This window comes from Nomascus leucogenys, chromosome 2 (assembly GCF_006542625.1).
Source record: "Nomascus leucogenys isolate Asia chromosome 2, Asia_NLE_v1, whole genome shotgun sequence".
Classification (NCBI taxonomy): domain Eukaryota; kingdom Metazoa; phylum Chordata; class Mammalia; order Primates; family Hylobatidae; genus Nomascus; species Nomascus leucogenys.
Window position 1 is genome coordinate 105253122 of NC_044382.1, and position 24805 is coordinate 105277926.

Below are 24805 nucleotides of genomic sequence, written 5' to 3' on the forward strand. Positions count from 1 at the left end.
GACAGAAAGGAAAACAGGAGAATTACCTAAATGAATAGGGAAACTACAGATGACAGGTTATTCAGCAACATTAGGCCTTTCAAACAGAAGAAAGCACAAACAACTTTTCTCCCAGCCTAGACAGGAGGAGATCTATGAAGGAATAAGCACCTATCAGAGAAATACTTTTGTGATTTGGGTCCTGGGTCTGCCATAAATAGCTGTGCTGACTTTGGCATCACAGCTCTCTTCCCAGGTTCTTACTTTTCTCATCTGTAATAGGAGTGAGGGTTTGGGCTAACTCTTCGGGTACTGTGGAGGGTGTGCTGACATTCAGCGCCAGCATCAGCCCACAGTACCCTCCTACCACGTGTGGTTTGTGAGATGACTGTGTGTTAGACAAGAAAGCATTTTTATTTTAATAATTATGCTTATATTTTAATGTGCTATAAAAAGTAAACCAGCACATCAACTCCCTAATCCCATGGCGATTTTCATTTATGGTGAGGCTGAATTTAAGGTTAAAGTAAATCTGTTTCTTTCAAATTAAGTAAACATAATATAGCTATGGCAGGTTAAAAAATATTATGTAAGTAATGTACAAATAATAACCAGGGCTTGAGAAATAAGATCCAGAGCAGTAATTCTCACCTTTCAATGTATATAATGAGTCAGTGTGGGTTTTATTAAAATGAAGATTCTGATTTAGGAAGTCCGGGATGAGGCTGAGATTCTGCTTTTCTAACCAGCTTCCAGTGGATGCGCTGCTGCTGCTTTGGCAACCACATTTTGAGTAGCCAGGAGACTGAATAGTGCAGAATGTGGGTAGTTTAGGCTATCCATAACCTAAACATCAACTGGAGAATCTGGTTAAAATGCAGATTCTCAGGTTTCAAGCCAAGAAATTCTGATTTTCCAGGGTGGGGAAGAGCCCAGGATTTCATATATTTAATAGGCGTTCCCAGGAGTTTCAGATGCAGATGATTTGAGAACCACCTGGCAGGAAGGACACACTCAGGGATTGTGATGGCCACAGCACAACAGTGGAACTACATTGTGCCTTCACTCTAAGGAAAGGAGCCCCTTTCCACCTGACTTACAGCAGAAGAATCTTGCGAAATTTTTTTTTTTTTTTTTTTTGAGACAGGGTCTCACTATTGCCCAGGCAGAAGTGCGGTGGTGTGATCTCAGCTCACTGCAACCTCTGCCTTCCGGGTTCAAGCAATAATCCTGCCTGAAGCCTCCCGAGTAGCTGGGATTACAGGCACGCACCACCACACACAGCTAATGTTTGTATTTTTAGTAGGGACAGGGTTTCACCATGTTGCCCAGGCTGGTCTTGAACTCCTGAACTCAGGTGATCCACCCGCCTCAGCCTCCCAAAGTGGTGGGGATTACAGGCGTGAGCCACCATGCCTGGCCGGAAAATTTGTTTTATAACCATGTGATTACTCATCTGTACTCATCAGGAGCACAGAAATACATTCAGAGATAGGCATCATTGAGCTGCCTAACTCTGGAAGCTGTGGGGCCCCGGGCCCATCCCTATGGGGTGTGGCCCAAATTAGTCACCCTGTGCTGTTTTTGTCACAGGAGAAATTAATGTCAGTGAAACCTGGATGAGCTGAGTTGTAGTTTATTTTTTAAAAGGAATGACAATACTAATGATCAACAACAACAACAAAAAGGGATATATAAGCTATATATCAAGAAGAATTCTAAGTCCGGGCACGTGGCTCATGCTTATAATCCCAGCAACTTTAGGAGGCCGAGGTGGGCGGATCACTTCAGGTCAGGAGTTTGAGACCAGCCTGGCCAACACAGTGAAACCCTGTCTCTACTAAAAATACAAAAATTAGCCAGGTGTGGTGGTGCGTGCCTGTAGTCGCAGCTACTCGGGAGGCTGAGGCAGGAGTATTGCTTGAACCCAGGAGGTGGAGGTTGCAGTGAGCTGAGATCACATGACTGTACTCCAGCGTGGGCCACAAAGCGAGACTCCCGTCTCAAAAAAAAAAAAAATTATAAGGACAGGGTCTTCTGCTCTGGAAATGTTAGAATCTTAAAGTTGGAAGGGCTCTTATTTCACTAGATTTTTGACAGAAATAAAAGAAAAAAATAAGGTAGCTGTGAGGAGTACCTTGAAGGGGGACGTCAGAGGGCCCTACCTGCCTTGGCTGCCTGGTGGGGTACAAAGCTGTGTGGATGAGTTCACCTTTTTCATGCCACTGGCCATCGTTTGTCATGACTCGGAACAGCACTGTCCAGCCTGTCCTGAGGTCTGTGTTCCTCAAACAGTGACTACCACCACCTCCTTCACTCACACCCCAAGTTTAGGGTTCAGAGCCTTTAATGTGGTTGGTGTACGGCTTTTCATTTATTTTTAAAATTTTTATAATTATTTTCTCTAACTCCATCGGTCATTCAATATTTATTAGTTGGCCTTCTATATGAAAGAGTGGCTTAACCCCTCCATTCATTTATTTACAGCAGTACAGACTCATGAATTTATATTGTATTCAATGGCCTCAAATCTATTCTTACTAATTTTGAAGTTTGTAATATACTATAATATAAAGTAATCCGGTAGAATTCTTACTGTTAAACTACTCTTTAAAGAAATCCATTACACAGTTTTAACTGCATTTGCAAATTCCTGGTTGTAGTCATTACTAATCCACTTTGTAGTTTCAAAAGAGGTCTTCGGGGGAGCGTATTTGCGAAGTGCACCCACCGTCGTTGCCTTATTCTGGTAGTCACAGGGTGACAGCCGAAGGAGCGGTAACCTGGCATACAGCCGGCGGTGCGCAGCCCACACAACACGTGGTCCGCATCACAGGCTGCGTTATTGAGTGAGCCAGTCTCCAGATGCCAGGCGCATGACGAGTCTACGGAGCGGGACCTCCCTCCCCACGCATCCCGGGCTCCCGGGGCGGGGCCGCCGGGCAGGGGGGCGGGGAGCATCCTGCGTCGTCTTCCCGGGACCGCCCCGCCCCGTCGCACTCAAGAGAGCTGGGCTGGAGCTCCAAGCGGAAACCGCGGGAGCCGAGCCCAGCTAGGAATGCAGACCTCCTGAAAACCAAGCCGAGGGCTGCGGGGTCCGGTGTCCACGCAGAGTGAGTACTGTCTTCCGCCGCTTTGCTCCAGGCCGCGCGTGCTCCCTGGTCTAGCGGCCTGTGCCCCCCGCTCCCGGCCCTGCGTGTCCGGGGCCTGGTCCCTGCAGCGGACTCCCCAGGCTCTGGACGTGCCCTCTTCCTACTGTCGCGACCCTGGCGATACTGTGCGTTCTGAGTTTAACTGTGTTTCTTGGCGACTCCTCCACCCTGTCAGTAACACTGTTACTGCCCCTTCCGCCGGGAAATGTATCTGGTGACCGGACGCGTAGGGTTACAAAACTACGGATTTGTGTGGCCCGGTACAAGTGGCCCGAAAGAAGGAAAGCCGCAGCTATGTCAGTTTGGTTTGGCACCTTTGTCTCTAGGGTTGGAGATAGCCCTCCTCCTCCCCAGCCCTGCCGCCACCCTGTGATGACCTCCGTTTTAGAGCGTGAGCTCACTCTGACCTTTCTGCATACCTGATACATGCTGGGTGTGGCGTGGCAAGTGTTGTAACCTGCTTCGGTTCCATTTCCTTTACACAACCTGAGACGGTTGTAGAATAAGATCACTGAGGGTTACTTTGTGTCTATCTTTTAAGAATAAAAAGTGTTTTCACAGAGATTTAACTATCTCTTCTGTATGGTTAGGGACCCGGCATTCTCCACTTATACACAGGCAGGGGGCAAGTTCTTTATTCCCATTGTACAGCTTCAGAAAATGAGGCAGAGAGTTTAGGCAGCTTCCCTAAGGATCAGGACTTTGAGGCCTCTCTAGTTTTCTAGGAAACCACCTATGTATCAGAATGACAGAAATGCTTAATCAGCAGCTCTGGAAAGTTCCTGCTGTTTCACATGTTTTTCAGAGGAAAAACCTCTGCATTGCAGGGAAGCTCAGCAAGGAGTGGCATCTACTGTTCAAAAGGAGAAAGTCTATTTCCTAATCAGCACTAGAGCTTATATTAATATAGATTGCTTCTTTCTGATGAATGAATTCGACTTTTGAGCACTGATTTTTCAGTATCTAAAAGGAATATTGAGTTGTTGGGAATATGGTGGGTAGGGTGTGCTGCTTGGGTTCTAGGAGGCAGTATAGGATTAAAACGAAGTAGTGAACTTTAGCAAAATCTTGCTGAACAAGGAAAGGCCACACCTGTAGACTGATGGAGAAGGAATAAGCCACCTATAGCAATGAGGCTGACTAGGGATCCCGTATGTGTGCAGCAAGGACTCCTGGTGTCTGTTAGGAATCAGCATGCTTTGTAGAATGTGAAACAGTGTTTATGAAGCAACACATCCAAGTATAAATATTGGCTGTGGTTCAGTTCAGATGCTTTGAAAGAAGAGTCCCAATGCCTGAGAGTAGTTGATTATATAGAATTAGTGGGGAGTTTTGGTTCCTTGATTATTCTCTGGTAGAATTGACTAAGTATAACATCTCTCCTGCAATGAAAACTTAAAATATAGTATGTAAAGTAACAGTTTGAAAGAATGAAACCAAAAAGAAAAAGAAAGCATTTTCTTTTCATTTGAGTAACTTCTTAAAATCAGCCAAGTATTTATGTTTCTATTCATTGTTTATAATCACAGTTAACTTTAAGTGATCACTACTTCTTAAGTGGAAACATTTACTTTTTCTCAAAATATGAACAGTCTTAATTAGTCCTATTCAAATAAAAACTCCATAACCCATGTTCTTCTATGTTCATAGATATCTTTGTATCTCCTCTTTCATTATACCTTGTAATTCCCTCAATTTGGAGATCATATGAATCTGGGATATCTGTTTTAGCATTGGTGTGTCTAACCTCATAAGAACATATTGCATAGTTTTTTGATGTATAGAATTAGCAATCTGCATCCTAGAAAATTACAGGAGGTGTTCACAAACATTGCATTTAATTTTTTCTCTATGGATGCTCTTGACTTAAAAATGTCATCTTAATGTTTCTCAAAAGGCATACTCTTGGCATTTTGGGTGGCAATTCTGAATTAGATAGAGCTCTTTGCTTCCACTGAATGTCAGAGCGTGACCGAAAGCACTTTCATGCATTTAAATGAACTTTGGTTGGGTACTACATCCAATTTTTTAAATTAAATAAAAGATATTAAAAAGGGCTAGGGATAGTGGCTCATGCCTGTAATCCCAGCACTTTGGAAGGCCAAGGAGGGAGGATCACTTGAGGCCAGGAGTTTGAGACCAGCCTGAGCAACATAGCAAGACCCTGTCTCTACAGAAAATTTAAAAATTAGGGCATGGTGGCGTGCACCTATGTGGCCCCAGCTACTTGGGAGGCTAAGGTGGGAGGATCAGTTGAGCCTGGGAGGTTGAAATTGTAGTGAGCTGTGATTGTGCTGCTGCACTCCAGCCTGACACAGTGATGAGACCCTGTGTCAAAAATATATATATATAAAGAAAAAAAGGAAAAAAAAAGAATTGAGCCATACCATTTTGATGGAAAGCCATAAAAATACTGAGTCACATGATTTCCAATTTTCAAAGCAACTTTACATCTCCTAAGACTTGATGGCTTCTGGACAAATCTGTTTATTTGAACATTGTGATTTGGGCAGAAACTATGTGTAATCATACCATTAGCAGGGTGACATTGTACCCATGTGCTATAGTACTCTATTATCTACCCTAAGCAATAATAGTAGATTATTAGAAGGTGACTGTAACAGGTTCTAGTAAAAGAATAGATTAGCATAATGTGTATTAGAACAGAGTATTAATAGTTCTAATATTGATATTTATATTAATAGTTCTAATAATAGTTCTAATGTGGCTATAACACATTAATAGTAACAGCTACGTTTACTGAAAACACTATATTCTAAGCACATACGGAGCCCTTATGTGCTGTGATGATAATGTAGCTATGAGGTAGAAACTCCTGTTATGCTTGTTTTACAGATTAAGAAAATAAAAACTACCACACTATATTGTTTTTCAGGACATATTTAACAGCTTGCCATGAACACTTTTCAAAGAATGAGCTTCAGTGCATGAAAAGTTATCACACACTAAATTCTCATTTTGCTACAGTGATTTCCTCTCTCAGAATGCAAACTTTTACTATACCATGAGCCCCTTAAAGACAGAATCCCCTATAGCGTCTACTTCATGTCTTCCACATAGTAATTGCTCCATATTTATTGGATTGGAAAAAAGATTAGTTTTATCTTAATATGAATAGAGCCCTAAGATGCTGTTACATTAATACAGATTATTCCTGATTAGGTAGAAATGATAAAATATTCATTTTTATTCTCTAGGATTTACAAGTAGAGTTTTTGAAGCTTAATATCTATTTATGCTTTGGTTAAAGATTATAGAGTGGATAATCAAACAAAAAATATGAGCAAGGAACCCTTTTTTCTTTTTTTTTTTTTTTCCCCTGGAGTTTCTGCAATCGGCCAGACGTGATGCTAGGCATACAGAGGTATGGCCCACATAAGAAATATAAAGAGCAATGTGAAAAGTGTTAAATGGCACTGCTATCACGATAGCTGTAAAAGCGGAGTGAAAGGTTAAAGGAAGAGGGTTGAGGTTAAGCTTGGGAGCCTGTTTTTCTGGGAATATACAGTAGAAATATGATTTCCTTAAAGGAAATCTGCAACCAGGAGGCAAGGCTAAAGCAGAAAATGCCAACAGCTGCAGATCCTAATGACTGAGATGTTATTCTGGTGGAGCACAGTCAGTTAAAGGCAGGACTGCTCGTAAGTGTGAAATACATCCAGCCTGCCAGTCATTGGCTTGCCTCGTGCATTATTTTCTTAAGCTCTTCTTCCCATACTTTCCCCTGAGACACTCCAGTTTCTGTTGCATGTGCTGTTTTGTGGAACTGAGAGTTCTAGTTAATTCTAGGACATTCTGATGAGATGTTCTTGCTACTCATCCCTTGTAGACAGACTGAATTTCCATCAGGTGTCAGTAACACCTAAGATTTTCATTTTGTCCTGGGGCTCTACGCAGTTTAACTGGAGCCACCACAACTGATTGGGTGTGTGTTGTCAGTCCTCCAGGCAAGCTCTGAGGGTTACGTTTCTGCTGCTCATATTTCTGTTTCTTTCTTCACCACTCAACCCGAAGCGCAAAAGTGCAAAGACAAGTTCATCAACAGTCAATAACCTGCCCCTGAATTCTTTCGAATGACTCATTTTTCTCAATCCAGTTTCTAATTTCGTATTTGGCAGCTGCCACCTGGTAAATACGTCTCCTTAGCTAGAGGAGGAAAACTTCACACCCACTTTACTCACCTTTTGTCATTTTGCCTGGTTCCTCTCACAGGAATGGTTAGCACACCTTGGTTTCAAAGTTGTTGCTTGGTCTGTTTTGTTGCCATCTGTTTTCGAAGACCCCTTTACAACACTCTGTTTTTAAAAAAACTAACATTTAACTTTATTTGGGGAAGATATTTTCTATGTTAGAAAAAAGGACTTTGGGTCTGCTTTTATTGAATGTGTTAACTTTGGTTACCTTTTTTTTTTTTTTTTTTTGTGAGACAGAGTCTCGCTCTGTCGCCCGGGCTGGAGTGCAATGGCACAATCTTGGCTCACTGCAGCCTCCGCCTCCTGGGTTCAAGCAATTCTCCTGCCTTAGCTTCCTGAGTAGCTGGGACTACAGGCACGTGCCACCACTTCTGGCTAAATTTTGTATTTTTAGTAGAGACAGGGTTTCGCCATGTTGGTCAGGATGGTCTCGATCTCTTGACCTCGTGATCCAATCGACCTTCACAGGGAAGGTCTCTCATGAACTAAACCAACTGATGTTCATGGCCCATGTTCGGAGCCTGAGCAAGGTCATGGACCACTCACATTTCACTCAAAGTTGCCACAACAGATTAAAGCGCCTAGTATGCAAGCATACTCCCTGAACTCTATAATGGACTGAGGTCTCCCATACAAGTGACTTAAGAGTCAAAGACCTAGACCACACCTCAGGGCCTCCAGAGTTGCCTAGGATAGAGTTGTTGGGGAAAATGTGAGCTGTGAGTGCTGTTCCCACCAAGAAATCAGGAGCTCAGCCTCCTGCACATACTGTTTCCTTATTAACTATACTAACAGAGTGGCCAGGGAAGGTAGCAGGGAATAGAATCACTTACACATTTTTCAGTTACATGTGCTTTTTCCTTATTGTGAATGTAGGAAATTGTGTTTATATCCAATAGGGAAAATGAAACCCTTTTATATGACTCCATTACTATGGCTAATGATCATCAGAGTCCCTGAATATAAATATTCTCATGCTAACAATGTGTTTAAAACAGTGCCTCATATGCTTTTAGACATGCGTCATTTTATAGCATTTATTTTAAAAGATGTCAGGTTTAAAGAGTCAAGTCTGCATCAGGGAACTGAAACTGGTAACCAGCATTTTTATATTTCGGGATTCTTCTCTTTCACATGTTCCATCTCTTTATTTTTCTGTGCTGTATTCTGAGTAGTGGCCTCAGATCTATCTTCCAGTTGCTTAAGTCTCTATGCAGTTACGTGTAGTTTATATTTTCACCTGTTTTTGATTTGGGGTTTGTATTTTTTCTTTTGTGTCTTTGATGTTTAAAATTTGTTAAAAGTCTCCTTCAGAGTTTTCTATTGTTTTAGTTATTTTTTTCTTTGAGACAGGGTCTTGTCCTGTCACTCAGGCTGGAGTGTAGTGGCACGATCACAGCTCACTGCAGCCTTGACCTCCTGGGATCAGGTGATCCTCCTACCTCAGCCTCCCAAGTAGCTAGGACCATAGGTGAGAGCCACCATGCCTGGCTCATTTTTGTATTTTTGGTAGAGACAGGGTTTCATCATGTTTCCCAGGCTGGTCTTGAATTCCTGGGCTCAACTGATTCACTTGCCTCGGCCTCCTTCTTCACCTCTGTTTCTTTCTTCACTGCTCAACCCAAGGTGCAAAAGAGGATAGACAAGTTCTGGGATTACAGGTGTGAGCTGCTGCGCCCAGCCTGTCTTTAATTCTTGAAGTAAAATTTCTCCCATACTTGTAACACTGACTCTCCCACATGCTATTTTACTTCCTGATTAGGTTGGGAAAATGTGGCTTGAAATTCACCTTCAATGAAGATTGTTCTCCATGAGAGTTCTTTTTCCCTGTGTTGTAGATCTGCCTCTACCAAGTGGTTTTTAGTATGTCACTGCCTGCGGTCATTCAGATTTCAACAGCGTTAATATCTTGGCTTGGTGCTTCCACTCTACAGAAATAAATTTGGTCCTTGAGTGCCCAATGGCACAAGTTTGGAATTTATTTTTCTCATGCATGTGCATTTTTACACTCATGGCTCCAGCCAGAAAGAAAGCTTCCTTGCCATTGTTCTGGACAGGTGGGCAGTTGTCAAGGCTTGTGTTTGTGGATGATCAGTTCTGAGTAGCTTCTGGCTTTAAGCTAGTAACTCAACACAGGGCCTGTAGCCAGGATTCCTTTCTCATTTAGAGAATTCAATTCCCAGTTCCCAGCTGTTATATCTGTTTCTGATATCCCCGTGAGTCATTCTGTCTCAGCCTTGCTCACCAGAGGACTTAGAATTCCCTCCCTCTTAGGTTACTTGGGAATTTCTCTTCTTTAAAGCTTACCTATGTATTTTATTTTTTATGTTAAATTTTATTCAGTATTCTCATGTCTGGAACAAAAGGGGGTTCTTTTATTAGAACACAGACTAATTTCGCTAGATCTGAACAATGTGTTTAAAATGTTTGAAAGCCTTTAAGTTGGAGAATACATGTACTAGTTTGTCACATACTTATCATCATACTGACCTTATGATATTCATACTGGCCTGATCTTCATAATAATCTGATGATATTCACATCACTCTGCACATGTTTTCATTTGCTTTTTAGACTCCTGATCTACAGAAATAGACATATATCATTTTCTGAAAATTTAATTACTTGACCATTTGAAAATTGCATCCTGTTTTAAAAAATATACTGGCAGCTGAGCTGTATATTGGGTGTATAATGTGTGCAGCATTAGGGGTTCCCCTAATATTAGTTCCAGAATATCTACCTATAAAATGATAGCAATATTGGGATCGATGATGTCTACAACATACTACTATTTCCTTGTGGTGCAAGAAAGGACGCGGGCTACAGAGAAAGTGAAAGTCACGAGTATCAAGCGTTCCTGGGGTTTAGGGACATAAGACTAAGGGGGACAAGTATTATTGAGGTACTTCAGGGCAAGCATGTATGCCTTTGTCCCAGCCTTTTCAGGGAACATTTAGGTTCTTCAGTAACCTAGGCTAGCAATATTAGCATCAAAAATCTTATTTTAAGCTGGCTGGAAGGTAATTTTGAAGAGTCATTTTGCAAATTTATCCTGATATCTTATGTGATCCTTTCTTTTAACCAAATGTAAGTGTGAAGAGACAGATCATCACCAGGAATAAAGCACTAATGTACAGCAATAGACGGTAGAAAATCGTGGTCCTTTCACTGAGCCACTACAAAGCCATCTTGTTTTAAATTACCTAAAAGTGATTCTCCATATCTGGGAATTTTAGAATTACCTGAGAGGCTTACAGCTTTTTAGGCCACAGACCTCCTTCCCTCTTCTTCTTGCCCTTTTTCCTTTGTAAGTTTCTAAGTGTCTATTGTCCCCCTTCCTCTCCCACTATTCTAACTACTGCCTATAAATAATTCTCTTCCAGGACCATTTCTACCTATTATGTCAAGAACCACTGAGCTACGGTATTAATGCTTGGCCAGTTACATTGCCCAGTGGCTTGACATTACATTCATTGCCAGCAATAATTATGAACATTTTTAGCCTAAAATATTTAAATAGGTTATGAATTCCTGCCTATTCTACCTATAGTTTCAGTGATTAGAATTAGAGATCATGTTTTCCCCCAGCAATATTATAAAACTAAATATCTTCCACATGATATCTTACTCTAACCTTGAGTTTTTAATCAGTTAATTATATTTACTTGGAATTTTAGCCCTAACGGGTCCACATCACTTTAAAAAAAAAAAAAAGTCCTCTGCTGAATATTCAGGGTTTAAAAATGGAGGGTTAATCTCTCTTGGCTATTGAGTTTGAGCCTTCTGTTGGTTTCAATAATCTTTTAATTATTGCAGTATTGTGTGCTGAATTATTCTCACAATGTTATTGTGGCAGGCCTGGATTCTTAGCCCAGAAAATTAGAATTGTTTTCTTCTCCAGCCCTTCTGACAATCATATTTTTATACCTGTTCACAGGTTTCCAAAGATTAAATGTGATCAACAATGATCTCCATATTTGCAATTAAAATCTTTGTGAAATACCACTTGATTTCCAGGTGAAGTAGTAGTAAACCATATTTTCTTAATGTATGTGTAACTTCTCCATATCCTACTATATATAGGTCAATGAACTGAAAATTTGGGTACCATTCAACTTGGGAAGACAACCAATATAAAACAAAGAAAAGTTAACCAAGAACATTCTAGTTATTGCTGATAATCTGAAAAAAATTCTGGAATGCTCTGGGGGCAGGAGTCAGTCTAGCAGTATGTATATAGTTTAGAGAAACTCTACAGGATGTAAATTTTGAAAATAAATAGAAACAAATAAATTTAACATTTATTAATTTATTGGACAACTACTGTGCTAAGTGATTTACATAAGATTTCATTTATTCCTCGTAAGAGTTGCATATTTTACAACTAGGTAAGGAGGTACTGACAGTTTTATAAATGAGGAGACTGAGGGCCAAGAGAGTTCAAATAACTTACCCTGGGTCACTACAAATAGCAAGATTCTATTTGATTCTAAAATTCTTTTCAGCAGACTAGTCTTACGAAATCCTCCATTCAGTAGTTTATATCTAAGTAGTTTAAATAACTGAGAGGGGAATTTGTTTCTAAACTTAAACACTGGAAATCAATATTGTGCTCTTTTGTTATATGCAGTATCTTAGTACTGCTGAAATTCTGATGGGTGAGGTTTCCCACTTGTCTGAAAGAGAGTATTGTACACTGATTGGGATTAGGAGATAATAGTTTACTTGACAGCTTCTTTGGAAATTTTACATAGGCAGTAGAGAGGAATAAATTAGTCATTTTGGAATATGGCGAAAATTGTTAATAGTAAAATTAAAATAGCACATAACTGAAAACACCCTTATCCTATAGGAAACTTTTGCTTAGATTGAAATATAAGCAGCAGTGCTCATATATTTACAGCAGTTTCAAATTCAAATGAATCCTACTTTAAACTGTGTTCTATCTATTCCACTGAATTTTTATCTGATGGGAAGGTGGAATGTAATGCAGTGGAATGTATCATTATCTGAAACAGGCACGGAGCAGCTTAGAAATTTGCTCAAGGTCACACAGTTTAGCAGAGCTGAGATTCAAACTCAAGTGGCCTGGCTCCAAAGCCATTCTTCTAACCATGACACAACTTTTTTTCTTTTCTTTTCTTTTTTTTTTTTTTTTTTTTGCAACAGGGTCTTGGGGTCTTGCTCTGTCACTTGGGCTGGAGTGCAGTGGTGCGATCACGGGTCACTGCAGCCTTGATGTCCAGGCTTAAGTGGTCTTCCCATCTCAGCCTCCTGAGGGCCTGGGACCACAGGTGTGTACTACCACACTTGGCTAATTTGATTCTTTTGTAGAGATGGGGTGTCACTGTGCTGTCCAGGCTGGTCTCTAACTCCTGGGCTCAAGCAGTCCTCCCACCTGAGCCTCCCAAAGTGCTGGGATTATAGGCATGAGCCACTGTGCCCAGCGACCGTCTCTTTAATATTTGCAGATTGATACAACACTACCTCTTTAATATTTGCAAAATTAAACTTGCTGTCAGTATACATTTATGAATTTGTTCTTCTTAGGTGGTTTCCAGAATAACGTTTTATTTCACTCCCCATTTTCATGTTGGTTATTTGACAACCAGCTTGGATAAGAGAACCTTGTTACAGTTCTCATGACACTGGCTTTTTAATTAAGAATATTCTTCAGTGAAAGGTGGGCTGCCAGGCCCATCTCTCAGTCCTCACATGTTTGGCTCTGTCTTAAGATATCCTTATATGTTCCTCCCTACTTTGTGTTAGAGACATTTTGAGTCTCTCATTTCTGTGGAGATTGAGGCTTGCAGTTGGTTTTGCAGCACGAGCGCACATAAAAGTTCTCATGTTTTTCTTGCTCTCTGTTCGGTTTACACCTAAGGAATGAATGCACTATGGAAATAGAAAGGCTTCTGGGATGATTGTTCATCAGAGCTCAGAATTTCTCATTCTTTTTTTTTTTTGAGATGGAGGCTTGCTCTGTCACCCAGCTGGAGTGCAGTGGCACGATCTTGGCTCATTGCAACCTCCGCCTCCTGGATTCAAGTGATTCTCCTGTCTCAGCCTCCTGAGTAGCTGGGACTACAGGCACATGCCACCATGCCCAGCAAACTTTCTGTATTTTTAGTAGAGACGGAGTTTCACTGTGTTAGCCAGGATGGTCACGATCTCCTGACCTGGTGATCCACCCACCTCGGCCTCCCAAAGTGCTGGGATTACAGGTGTAAGCCACCGTGTCTGGCCAGAATTTCTCATTCTTATACCATAATCATATCATCAATAACTATATATGCTTTAGATAAGCTCATAGTCTTGTCAGGGTTGTTACAAGTATGTGCTCTTGCTACCAAGATTCCTCTTAATTTGACTGGAACATGGACCTAAAGCAACCATGCATTTGAATCCAAAGAAAATGCCACAATGTAAAATAAAGTTGCAGGTTCTTTTCTTTGAGGAAGATAAGCAAGATTAATATGAAATGTGTAACTTCTCAAATTAGCCCTCAGGCTGGGCATGGTGGCTCACACCTGTAATCCCAGCACTTCGGGGAGGCTGAGGTGGGCGGATCACCTGAGGTCAGGAGTTTGAGACCAGCCTGACCAATATGGTGAAACCTCATCTCTACTAAAAATACAAAAATTAGCTGGGTGTGGTGGTGCACACCTGTAGTCCCAGCTACTCGGGAGGCTGAGACAGGAGAATTGCTTGAACCCAGGTGGCAGAGGTTGCAGTGAGCCAAGATCATGCTACTGCACTCCAGCTAGGTGACAGAGCAATACTCTATCCAAAAAAACAAAAACAAAAAACACAGTGGTCAGCACAGAATTAGTCTGTCATTCTGAGGCCAAGCAAAGAAACTTTCGAGGCTGTTGGCATTCATAAAATGGTAAAAATCACTGCTGTCTGTTGATGTACCATGTGCCAGGCACCAAATCGTGCACTTTATACACATACCCTCATTTAATCCTCACTGCTATCTTATGAAGTAGGTATCATTTTTTTATATCCATTAAATGAATTTAAAAACCTCACATTTGGAAGGATTAAGCAGCCTGCCTGTAGTTGTGCAACCAGAATTAGGCCTCAGGTCTATGGGACTCCAGAGCTCATGCTCTTAACCTCTGTGTTTCCCAATTGAACATCTGTCCTTAAGCACATTATTTAATGCCCTTCACTAAAGTATAGCATATAATATTAGAATTGTAGAACTACAGGATTCTCAAGGCCAACAGTTTTTACAAATAAAGAAAAGGAGCGCAAGAAAGGTTAAGAGCTTCAAGTCACATGGCTAGTTAAGTACAGTCTTCCTCATGGCTCCTGTAGTGCCTGTTAACAGAAATTGTTTGATTCACAGGCTTATGTAAATCCTCACCTGTCAAACCTTCTCTAGGGGAGGGACAAGAAGCAGAAAGTAGGCTGTATTTTCTGGACCTGACTTCCTTGTTTTGCTTTATCTTAGGCAGCCAGAGATTAGACATAGTTGGAATTATTTCATGCATCAAGAGAAGCAACTGGAATCTCTAGAGACAGGAATACAACTTCAGGAAAGAAATCTGCTTTTCTATTCTTTGATGACTGACCTAGGCTGTGTGGCTTGCTCTTCTCCTTACTTACAAAATTATTATCCCATAAAAAAGCACTGGAAAACTAGAGTTTGGAAAGCAATGAAAATGAAGCAGTTGCCTTGTAGAACTGGAAGCTCAACTTCATGCCTTAAATGTGGATTTTTTTCCTAAGTTCTTGGGGTGGTCCAGTATCAGAGCTCATAGTTAGACACTCAGAGAATATGGCCAGATATCCTTCTAGCTTGGATTTAGATCACAGATCAGCTGTGACTATTGTCACGGTTGCTAGGCAATGCTTGTATGTTTATTTTGAGGTCTACCCACATGTTGCATCGAAGGCCAGAGCTCATGTGCTCTGCACTCCTCAGAACAAGTAGAGCTCTTTATTTTTAACTAAACTGTTTCCTTGTAATATATTTTGTGAATGTACAGCCTACTCTGCCAAGCTGTAGTTATCTTCAGTTTCTCCCTACTAGTCCAAATTCTTTAAATTTTTGCATTCAACTTCATCTAACCTGTTGCATTCTGGACTGAATATCTCTGGTACTTTCCTACACCTAAGTCTTGTGCAAGCTGTTTTGCTCACCTAGAATGCCTGCCTGATCCAGCCTCTATCTACACATTTTGTAAAATCAAGATATTTTGTTTTAATATTTGAAATGAGGGCAGTCAACTTGTTACAGCAGAAAGTTCATGGACATTATTGTCATATCTGTGTTCAAATTCAGGCTCTGCCCCTTCTTAACTGTGTAACCTTAGATAAGTTAACTTCTCTAAGCATCAGTTTTCTCATTGATAAAATGCAGATAATGTTTACCTATCAAGATTTATGAAGATATATTGAAATCAGATACATAGAGCACCTGTCACAGTTCCTGGTATTTGGAAGATTTTATAAGTCCCCACCTCCCTGTAGATGACACTACAATAAGCATCCAATAAATCGTCCCTGCCTTGTCTATGAAGCCTTTCCTAACCATCTTCCAAACCAGCACCTCAGAAATAGTCTCCCTCTTCTGACCACCTGTAGCATTGTATTGTACCTAAGATCTTATCACAATCAAACTTGTCAAATACTATGTTCTGAGATATAAGCTGGCACTGTAACTAGATCTGCTAGCACAGCACCATATTCTGCCCAAAAGAGATGGCTGAACTTCATTCATAGATGATCAATGGTTTATCTTTCATCAGAATCACACTTTCTGTTATCATAAACACTATACCTTGTTAGATGACTCTATTGCAGGTCTCTTTAAAAGAACCATTATTATACTTAATAATTAAAGGGATTGTAAGAATGTATGTCATGGTGTGACAGCTTGGCAAACAACAGACATCTGAATATTCATTTCCTGAAGTGAATAATCCATCATTACAGAAAGAAAAATGGAAGCCTGTATTCAATAGACCTATAAAAGGTGTTTAAAGAATGTCCATGCCTTCCTTAGAAAAGGCCCTCATGAGCAGCCTTGTTTTGTTGCAGGTGTCTTACAGGAAGCAGCTCAGGGTTTTGCGTATATGTGTTTTACTTTTAAGTTGTACAACTCCTGGTTGATGACAATAATAACGTAAATGACCTAAAGTTTAAATTGTGTTATTCTAATCAGTTTTCTGACCTGTGCTGTCAACAGAATTTCTGATGATCAAATAATAAAACTCAGACAATGTTGGTTTTGTGCCATCAAATAATACTCTTGTGTTTATTCATGTACAAATTCATGCATTTATCTCAGATACTTGTTAAGCAACTACTAGGTTAAGGCTCCGGGGATGGGGATGGGGGTGGGTGGCAACTCAAACAGGCCCGGCCCCTGCCTTCATGGAGTTCACATTTGGCTGTTTTATAAATGTTGTGAGGAAAGGATTTTTTTTCATCCATGATTGCCTTTGTTTCAGTATTTGAGATGTGTCATTAAATAAGAATCTGATTATGGCTCAGGACAAATTATTTGTTTTTCTCTTGTACATCTAGCAGAGCTATTTGTAAAAGTTAAAAATTATTGATTTGTCAGATTTTTTAATTTAGAAAATGTTTTGTATTTGTTTTGTGGTTTGCCTAAATTGCTCTAACATTTGGTATCTAATTTGACTCTCACAGTAACCCTGTAGGGTGCATGGTATTCCCATGATAAGAAACTAGATGCTCAGCAGGCTTAATTGACCTCCCATGGAGTCCCAGCCACTTAGCGGCCATCCAAATGGAAACTTAAGTCTTCTGATTTATTAAGTGTGTTCTTGATTCCAGCTTAAAAAAAACTTAAGGTATTAAAACTGTATCTTATTCTGTGTTTAAATGAGACTTTGACAGCTAGAAAATGGAAACAAAAATGTGAATCAACTGTGATTTTTGAGCCCCTCTCTGCTACTGTATAGGCACTGTGGGGAGTAGAAATGACCTCTGCCTCTTGATAAATTTATAGCTTCATCGATAAGACATAATGTACACTTAGAAAGGAACTCAGTAACCCACCAACACAGAATGCATGGTTCAGTGTTAAAGTGAGAAATATCAACACAAGAGTTGAGAAGATAAGAAGAGCTAAAGCAGATGCAAATGGTGTATCTTGAGCTAAATCTTCAAGGGCAGGGAAGATGGGACTTGGGCAGGGAAGAGGCTTCTGGGCAGGGGGAATGGCAAGTTGCAAGGCTCAGAAGTGGAAGGGAGTGTGATGGTGATGGTGATAACAATAACTGCCATTTGCCCAGCACTTATCACTTGCCAAGCAGTTATTGGTTCACATGCATTAACTTATCCTTAAAACGGTTACCAAAACAATTCAACCAGAGAAAAATTGTTACTATTGCAATTTTACATATGAGGAAACTGAGGCAGAGAGGTTAAGCAGCTTGCTCAAGGTTGCATGTGCATTAAATGGCAGCTGGATTCCACCATGGTCTTGAGACCAGAATCCACTCTAACCCTTTTAACCTGTGTTATGCTGCCTGATGTGGTGCTCATGAGATGGTAAGTACACCTTCATGGCTAGAGGGGAGACTTAATATGGGGCCACGATGAGAGAGGTCAAATAATGGAGAATCTAAAAATCAGGCAGAAGGCATTAAACTTTGTCTAGGACTTATTGATATTTCATCAGTGTGGAAATGTGGTAGATATTTATTTTAGAAAGATTAGTCAGCCATAGACAAAGGATTGAGAGACAAATAAGGATAAGGATGGCAACTATTAGATGGAAACTGTTAGAGGGGGGTTTCTATCCAGGTATGGGTGATAGGTGATTAGACCTGGAGTAGGGTAGCAGTAGAAATGAGAAGGATGTAATGGTGATAAGGACTGGAACTGGCACTGAATCAACAGGTGAGTCAAGGCCAGGTGATTTCCTGAGAGCAGCTTCATGGTATTACCCCCATTTTACAGATGAGGAAATACGGAGGCTCCAAGAGGTTAATTTGGGCTAATAAGCATTGGAGCAGGGATTTGAGCCTATATCTATCTTTCTTGGCTTCCCATATTTAAGGTAAAATAATGCAGTCTGGTCATGTAGCAGAGTTGCTGATAAGATTTGAAGAATTGCTCCCAAAATAAGAGATACTTAAAGTCATGGGGAGAAATCAACATTCAGAGGGAGCAACAATATCAGAGAAAAGGCAGACACTGAATATTAAAGAACACTGGAGGGAGGGAGGAGGGTAAGGATTGAAAAACTACCTATCAGGTACTGTGCTTATCACCTGGGCGATGAAATAATCTGTCCACCAAACCCCCATGACACACAGTTTACCTGTTTAACAAACTTACACATGTGCCCCTGAACCTAAAAGCTTAAAAAAAAAAAAAAAAAAGAATACAGAGGAGAATGGAGCAAGTGAAAGAGGCTTCCAGAAGAAAACAAGTTAGAGGTATAGGGAGGGAACCTAGGGCTCGTAAGGCCACAGCAGCCAACAAGGAGAGAACAGTCAGTCAATGACTCAAAGTGAAACTGCCGATGGATTGTCAAGTGGAGGAGGAGGGAACATGCACGCAGCCCAATGTTGTCAGTAACCCTCAACAAACAAAGACAGATTCAGGTGTGTGAAGGGCAAGTAGTGTTGCAGGTGGGAGGATATGGGAGTGCTGCCAGTGATGGGGTGGAGAAGGGAAGGAAGGTCTGGCATGAGGAGAAAGAATTCTGACGCATCCGTCGCCCCACTCTGCAAGTTCTGAGCCAAGCCAGCCTGGGTCAAGGGGAGAGATCATGGGGAGGCTGAATGGCTGGAGGAGAAGCAGAGAGGATTCCTGTAATCCAGTGGGAGGTGCCTGGCAAGAGGCCAGGAGGACGTGAAGGGACTCTAATGTGTGGTAGACAAGTAAGGAGCTGAGGGAATGATTGTTCCATCAGCTACATGTAGTGGCGCAATGGATGAGCCCACATTCTAGGAGCCCCCCTCCTCTGCCCCTGCTTCTATAGAAGCCCTTACCCTTCCATCCTGGCCTACTTGCCAGGACCTGCTGGGGAGCTCAGAACCCTCCCTACTCCCATCCAGTCTCACAAGACAGTTAAGTGAGCCTCCCACCTCAGCCTCCCAAGTAGCTGGGACTACAGGCGCCTGCCACCACACTTAGCTAATTTTGAAATTTTTTGTAGAGACAAGGTCTCACTATATTGCCCAGGCTGGTCTCCAACTTCTGGACTCAAGCAATCCTCCCATCTCGGCCTCCCAAACTGCTGGGATTACAGGTGTGAGCCATTGCACCCATCTGTACATTGCTTTTTAAATAATAATTGTTGAATAGGTGGGTGAGTGGAGAGTGATTTCTATTAAGGAACTTTGCTTCTTGTTACTCTGGTGCCTTAATTCAAGTTTATAAATGATTACTAATATTTGGGATATTAAGATAGGTACATGGGTCATTTGGGAGGGGTAGTATTTTGATAGCAGCACTTTATACTCTGATTTACAGTATTAATTCTTTAGAGGTATTTTGGTGTATATGAGCACTGATGGTTGTGCTTTAAAATTGGCAGCCCGTTGATGTTAGCAGGACCAGCCAAGTGGCAGGCACTGCAGTAGAGGGACCCTGGGTTTGAAGTCAGATGGCCAAGCTCCCAGGCCTGGCGTACACAGCTCGGAGGGTCCTCGTGCAGAGAGTGCTCCTTTCCAGCCTGAGCGATCCCTCCTTATCCTCCAGTCACCCCATGACAGGTCACGTTATCAGAACTGCCTGTCTGAACTATCCCCTGAACTGCTATGGTTCCCTCATCTACATTCTCATGGAACCCTGTGAGTTTCCTTTGTAGCAAATAATTGTTGGAGTGGTTATTTCTACTAATGCCGTCTTTGACTAGACTATTGCTTTCATAAGGGCAGGGACATGCCTACTGGTTTTACCTCTGTGTCCCCAGCACCTGACACAGTACCTGGCACAGAGTGTATTCTGGATAAACACTTGGAGGAGCCAGTGAACTCTGGTAAAATCTTGGATGTGAGATTCCATTTTTCTCATCTGTTTAAAACCTGTATATTAAAGCTTGTATTAAACCTTATCACTAAGGTGCTTTCTCTTTGAAGATCTATGGATTAACCCTTCACAATTTTTTATTATAAATGTTATCCACATCAGTGATATGAAATTCAAACACTGCAAAAGAATATACAATGAAAGTGTATTCAGTCCTTCACCAAAGATTACAAATATTGAAAGTTGCTTGTCTTTACAGAGAGAATAAAAATTGAACAAGCTGTAGCCAGAATCGAATGGATTAATAATGGGGTGGGCGTATTCCCTACTTCCAGCTCCCATGAAGCAGCTTTCATATTTCAGTTTTAAAATGGTTAGTGCCTTAGTGAGGGAAGAAAACTTTCATGCAGGAATCTGTGCTGCCAACCGGGGCCAAGGCCCTCAGCTAAATTCCCACTATACCCTGCGCCATTGCTGATTTTCAGCTATTCTGTATAGAGATTTTACTGTTCATGGGGGCCCTCTGAAAGTTTTCTCCTTTCTGGAATTTGAGGATCACTTCAAGGTGTTGTTTAAGAAAGTAACAAGTCAGGCTGGACAATTCAAGGCAATGTGATTTTATGGATGATTTAATACATTTGGATGTGTGGAAAATAAGTTTATGTCTACCTAAAGATTTTCAGCTTCAGAAGCACTTTCACGTAGAGTGTTTGGTTTCTGTGTTGGTGTTGCATGGTTGAGGGGAATCATTAAAGGAATGGAATGCAGCTAAGTGGAATTTCTTGAGTTTGAATGGAAATTTGTAATTTGTACAATCAATTCCAGTTATGGAAGGATAGAATTACATAAATACAGGGACGTTAAGCACCATATGTTTTAAAAATATTTTCAAGGAAATACATGGATATTCATATATTTATCCATTAATTTGATAGAGGGAAAATCTATCTTGGTACATCTTCCAGTTTTCAGTACCAAAAAGAATGTGAGAGAGGCCCTTCAATGCCCTGCTACAGTGACTGGGGCTTGTTGTATGTGTGCGTGTGTGTGTATTTTGGTGGAAGGGAGTGTCCAGTTGGTGCCTAAGGGTTCTCAGGAATAGTTATGTTTATATGATTATTTTTGAAAAATAAGTATACTAAAGCTTTGGATTTCTGTCTGTAAATTGTGATAGTTTAACTGCAAGCATCAACGTGTTCTACATTAAGTGAGGTTTGTGAGGAAGGTGATTTTGTTTGTGGGCCATGGACTATAGTGGGTTTCATACAATCACCTTGAGTGGTAGTGTATTGGGGGTGGGGGAAGGTTAAGGGAGAAGCAGGAATGGGCTCTTGGTGCCCTGTGACTCAGCCTCTGAAATGGCTTTGGGCCAGGCATTAGAGACAGAGTGAGGTCCATCTTATAGGCTTCCCTGGGTGTTGTTGGCAGAGTAGCAGCTGTTTACTGACAGTTGCTTAAGAAGGCAGCTCATGCCAGATGGAATCCCTGGGTTCTAAAACCTAACGGACTTAAATGTTAAGGAGGTTTAAATGAGTCTGGATAGGAGTTTGCAAAGATGATAATTATCTGTTTAATATTAACCAGTGTAATACAAGTTAAGTACTAGAATAGTACTCCAAACCATACAAGTATCCACACGCACATCCCACTACTTAGATGACTGGATCACAGGGGCTGATTTCACCACTGCAAGCATCTCGAGGAAGGGTGTTTCTTGAATAGTTACTATTTATCACCTCTTATCTTCTAAGGAAGAGCCTAGATGAGACAGATAACACAGCAGAATTCCCTCTCCAACCTTGTCTCCACCTTCTCTTTCTTACATGACACTGAACGGACAGTTCGCATCCACCCAAGTCTATTTCCAGGAGTTTTGTCCTTCTGTCTTATGTATTAGGAATAACACACTGGCAATTTAATGAGCATCTACAATTTGCCAGACATTTTGCCACACTATCTCAAATACAATCCTGCGAATAGATGTTATTGGACTTTATATGTAAATGGACCTGGAAAACTAAAGCTCAGAGTCACAGAGCTTGTAATTGACAGAGCTGGGGCTTGAACAAAATTTTGTTGAGTTGCAAAATCCATGTTTTTTCTGAAAATAACATAAACCGTAATTATAATAATATTTACTGAGCATTCATTATGTGCCAGGGAGTAATTCTAATAATAAACTTACAAGGTAGTTGTTAACTACTAAAGAAAAATTGAGGTTGGGAAACTAGAGATTATAAAATTTAAGTATCTTACCTGAGATTGTTTAGTAAATAGCAGACCCAAATTTTGAACCTATTTGATCTGGTTACAAAGGTTTTCACTACTGGACACCACCTCCTACTAGTTTTTTGTGCTCTCAACTGGGTAAAACCAAGGTAAAGGGCCAAGGGCAGTATGGTTAAGAGGAGCTGAAGGACCATGTAGATTGTAGGTTAAATAGAATCGAACTTTCTATTTCTTTATTTCCTTTCTAGGTGTCAGCTTCCTCTGGTGCGACCAGCAAGTCTTCCAGTATGAATCCCACAGAAACCAAGGTATGAAGAATGCTAACTGAGTGAGTGCTGATTTAAGTTGATTGTGCTGCAAAGCAAAACAAATGTAGACCAATTGTTGACGATGAGTTATATATGCTAGGAAGTTTTAATTATGGAAGTAAACATTTTCTTCCTAATTTATGGGGGTCTTTGAAAGCCCAGTTTTCCTTCCAATATTTACCTTACACATCATCTACATGGTTTTAGGTTATCTAGAAAAGTAGAGTCACCTAGAGTTTTGTTTTGTTTTGTTTTGAGACAGGGTCTTGCTCTGTCACCCAGGCTGGAATATAGTGGTGTGATTACACTCACTGCAGCCTCAACCTCCTGGACTCAAGCGACCCTCCCATCTCGGCCTCTTGAGTAGCTGGAGCTACAGAGGCATACCACTGTGCCCAACTAATTGTTTTTTTGTTTGTTTGTTTGTTTGTAGAGACAGGGTTTCACTGTGTTGCCCAAGTTGGTCTCAAATTCCTGGGCTGAAGTCATCCTTCAACCTGGGCCTCCCAAAGTGCTGGGATTACAGGAATGAGCCACCATGCCCGTGGCCAGTTTTGTTTTTGTTTTTGATCCTAGATTTGATTGAGTTTTTTAATTGAAGATATTCCTCTAAGTACATTTCTCTACATTGAAATGAGAATATAAATTATTAATTCTTGCTAAAATGATCTTACTATTCTGGCCATTTAAAAATAAATATAAAAATGAAAGATTATACTAAATGAACATAAAAACATACTGGTTATTTCGGATGCTTTCTCAAGTTTTTTTTTTTTTTTCTGAAATTTGAGTCTTGTGGGGTGCCATTTTATTGACAAACGTTTCTTGAGCTCTATTTGGGATTCTTAAAATTATTTTTTTGGATTTCAGAATTAAAAATAAAAGAATTTCCTCTAGTAGGATTGTCCACTTTGTTCTAAAGAGCTGGCTGCAGCTGCCTTTTAAACCCTCTCCCTAAGTTACTCTAGCTCAAGCTCTGTCTCTTGGGAATATTTCAGGGGAAGGAATTAAAGAGGTAGCATTTTCAAAATTCTCTCAACTAATGTTTGTGTGCCAATATTCTTTAATACCTTTAAGAGCTACCCCAACTCCATTATTATTAAATTGTCCTTGTTTAAAATTACCAACCTACTTTTGTTTTCTGTCTTTCATATTACTGTGCTATCCCTGTAGTTTCCTATCCCAGGTGATGTGGCCCTGTAACTTAGTACTTTCAAAGGATTATATGGCCTCATCTTGAATCATCTTCAAAGAACATTACAAATATCTAGAAATACACTATCCACATCTAAGTTCTTGTAAATGTGATTTAGCGTTCATTTAAAATTTTAATCTAAAATTATCAGTTTTTAAATTTAGTATTTAAATTTACATTGATTTCTAAATTGCTTTCAAAATATACATTACATAATCTATAATTAATGTTAGCTGTCTCTATTTAATTATGTCAATCTTAACCTTAAAAAATTAAAAGTCTTTTTTTTTTCCTTGAGGCAGGGTCTTGCTCTGTCTTCCAGGCTGGGTGTAGTGCTGGGTGTAGTGGCATGATCACAGCTTGCTGCAACCTTGACCTGGATGCAAGTGATCCCCCCACCTCAGTCTCCTGAGTAGCTGGAACTATAAGGGCACACCACCATGCCTGGCTAATATTTTTGTTTTTCTGTAGAGACAGGTGTCTTGCTGTGTTACTCAGGCTGGTCTCAAACTCCTGGGCTCAAGCAGTCCTCCCATCTCAGCCTCTCAAAGTGCTGGGATTACAGGCATGAGCCACTGTGTCCAGCCTAAAATTAAAAATCCTAATTTTAAAAAATATTCCAGAAGCATCTACAAAATAAAAGTTCTCATTAAGACCAGGCACAGTGGCTCACACCTATAATCTCAGCATTTTGAGAGGTCAAGGTGGGAGGATCGCTTGAGCCCAGGAGTTTGGGACCAGCCTGGGCAATATAGC

The 24805-nt window shown here is 40.7% G+C and overlaps 1 protein-coding gene across 12 annotated transcripts in view; it reads left to right on the forward strand.

Annotated features, from left to right (window-relative positions):
• CAST (calpastatin) overlaps positions 1 to 24805 on the forward strand; it is a 118556-nt gene that overhangs the window by 37231 nt on the left and 56520 nt on the right. For 7 of the 12 annotated variants that reach the window (XM_003277188.4, XM_004087414.3, XM_030817148.1 and 4 more), the window contains exons 1-2: positions 2836 to 3092; positions 22795 to 22854. In XM_003277188.4, coding sequence (XP_003277236.1) covers positions 22834 to 22854 — 21 coding nt within the window. In that variant the 5' untranslated portion in view covers positions 2836 to 3092; positions 22795 to 22833. Of the gene's footprint in view, positions 1 to 2835; positions 3093 to 22794; positions 22855 to 24805 lie in introns of those variants that run through there. The other 5 variants (XM_030817123.1, XM_030817109.1, XM_030817114.1 and 2 more) reach the window with 1 other exon arrangement.